Raw genomic sequence first — 1,819 nt, 5'->3', positions numbered from 1 at the left:
TACATATATATATATATACATATATATATATATATATATATATATTGCCATTATCGTCATTATCCTTATTGTTATTGTCAGTGTTGTCATCACCATCATCACTGTCATTATCATCATCGTTATCACCATCACCATCTGTTATCATTTCTTTCAAACATTTTTTTCTTTACCTCACTATCCAACATACTCGGAGGCGCATCAACAATATTTGACAGATCACTTAACAATGTTGCAAGGTTCTGATATGCATTTCGATATGTTGTTATAAGTCTGTGTTGGCTCGATGTCACTCAGGGATCCTGCGAGATACTGTGAGATGCTGAGAAATGCTGCGAGATGCTGTGAAATGCTGAGAAATGCTGTGAGATACTGAGAAATGCTGTGAGATGCTGTGAAATATTGTGAGACGCTGAGAAATGCTGTAAGATGCTGAGAAATGCTGTAAGATGCTTTGAGATGCTGAGAAATGCTGCGAGATGCTGTGAGATGCTGAGAAATGCTGCGAGATGCTGTGAGATGCTGAGAAATGTTGCGAGATACTGTGAGATGCTGAGAAAGGCTGCGAGATGCTGTGATATGCTGAGAAATTATGTGAGATGCTGAGAAATGCTGCGAGATGCTGTAAGATGCTGTGAGATGCTGAGAAAGGCTGCGATATGCTGAGAAATGCTGTAAGATGCTTTGAGATGCTGAGAAATGCTGCGAGAAGCTGTGAGATGCTGAGAAATGCTGCGAGATGCTGTGAGATGCTGTGAGATGCTGAGAAAGGCTGCGAGATGCTGTGAGATGCTGTGAGATGCTGAGAAATGCTGCGAGATGCTGTGAGATGCTGAGAAATGTTGCGAGATACTGTGAGATGCTGTGAGATGCTGAGAAAGGCTGCGAGATGCTGTGATATGCTGAGAAATGATGTGAAATGATGTGAAATGCTGCGAGATGCTGCGAGATGCTTTGAGATGCTGTGAAATGTTGTGAGATGCAGGATGTTGTTTATTCATGTAATTTTCCAGTTGTTTTTTTATGTTCTTTAAGTTGGTTTCAAAATTGTAGGTCATTGTAATTATGTTGAATGTGATGATGATTATGATATTAGTAATAATAGTGCAGATAATAATATTAAGAGGAGTAACAATGATAATTATTATTTCTATTAATATCATCATTATTATTATCGCTATTATCATTATTATTATCATTACTATTATCATCAACATTATAATGATAATAACAATGATAAAAGTAGCAATAACAGTGATAATGATAGTGTGATAATGAAATAAATTATGGTAATGATCATCTCTTTCATAATTAGTGTACTTATATACCTAATTACCTGAAAAAAAATAAACGGTTTCTGGATTTTTTCAATTTTTATTTCGCAAGAATTGTGTTCTCTACGGGTGTTTTGTGAACAGAATCAAAGCATGAATTAATGAAACAAACAAACAAGCAAACAAACAAACAAACAAACAAAGAGTTGAAAATAAAAAATACAGAGGAATCTTATTATCTTTCTTCATTTCTTTTCTTTCTTCGTTTTTCTTCCTTTCTCTCTTCTCCCCCTTTCACTTCCTTTATCGCTACTTTTTATTCTCTTTACCTTCCCTTCTCCTTTCTCTCTCGTTCTTTTTTTTTCTTTGCTATTCATTTAGTTTATCTTTCTTCCCTCCATCCTCTCCTCCCCACTATCCCCTCCTCTTCTTCTCTTTAGTACTTCTTCTCCTCCTCCCTTCTATACTCCTCGGCTTCCTCTCTCCTCCCTTCATTCCTCGAGCTCTCCTCTTCATCTTCTTTCTCCCTTCCATCCCCTCTTCTCTCT

The 1,819-nt window shown here is 36.8% G+C and overlaps 1 protein-coding gene across 1 annotated transcript in view; it reads right to left on the bottom strand.

Annotated features, from left to right (window-relative positions):
- Positions 1-216: 216 nt before the first annotated feature.
- The window catches only part of LOC125026659 (sperm acrosomal protein FSA-ACR.1-like), a 6,701-nt gene continuing 5,098 nt past the window's right edge, over positions 217-1,819 (bottom strand). Inside the window, exon 2 of the mRNA XM_047615239.1 lies at positions 217-899. Within this exon, the coding sequence (XP_047471195.1) occupies positions 217-899 (683 nt within the window). The remainder of the gene's footprint in view (positions 900-1,819) is intronic.

Source organism: Penaeus chinensis, chromosome 6 (assembly GCF_019202785.1).
Source record: "Penaeus chinensis breed Huanghai No. 1 chromosome 6, ASM1920278v2, whole genome shotgun sequence".
Taxonomy (NCBI): domain Eukaryota; kingdom Metazoa; phylum Arthropoda; class Malacostraca; order Decapoda; family Penaeidae; genus Penaeus; species Penaeus chinensis.
Note: the sequence above shows the minus strand (reverse complement) of the source record. Positions and strands in the feature narration are given on the sequence as shown.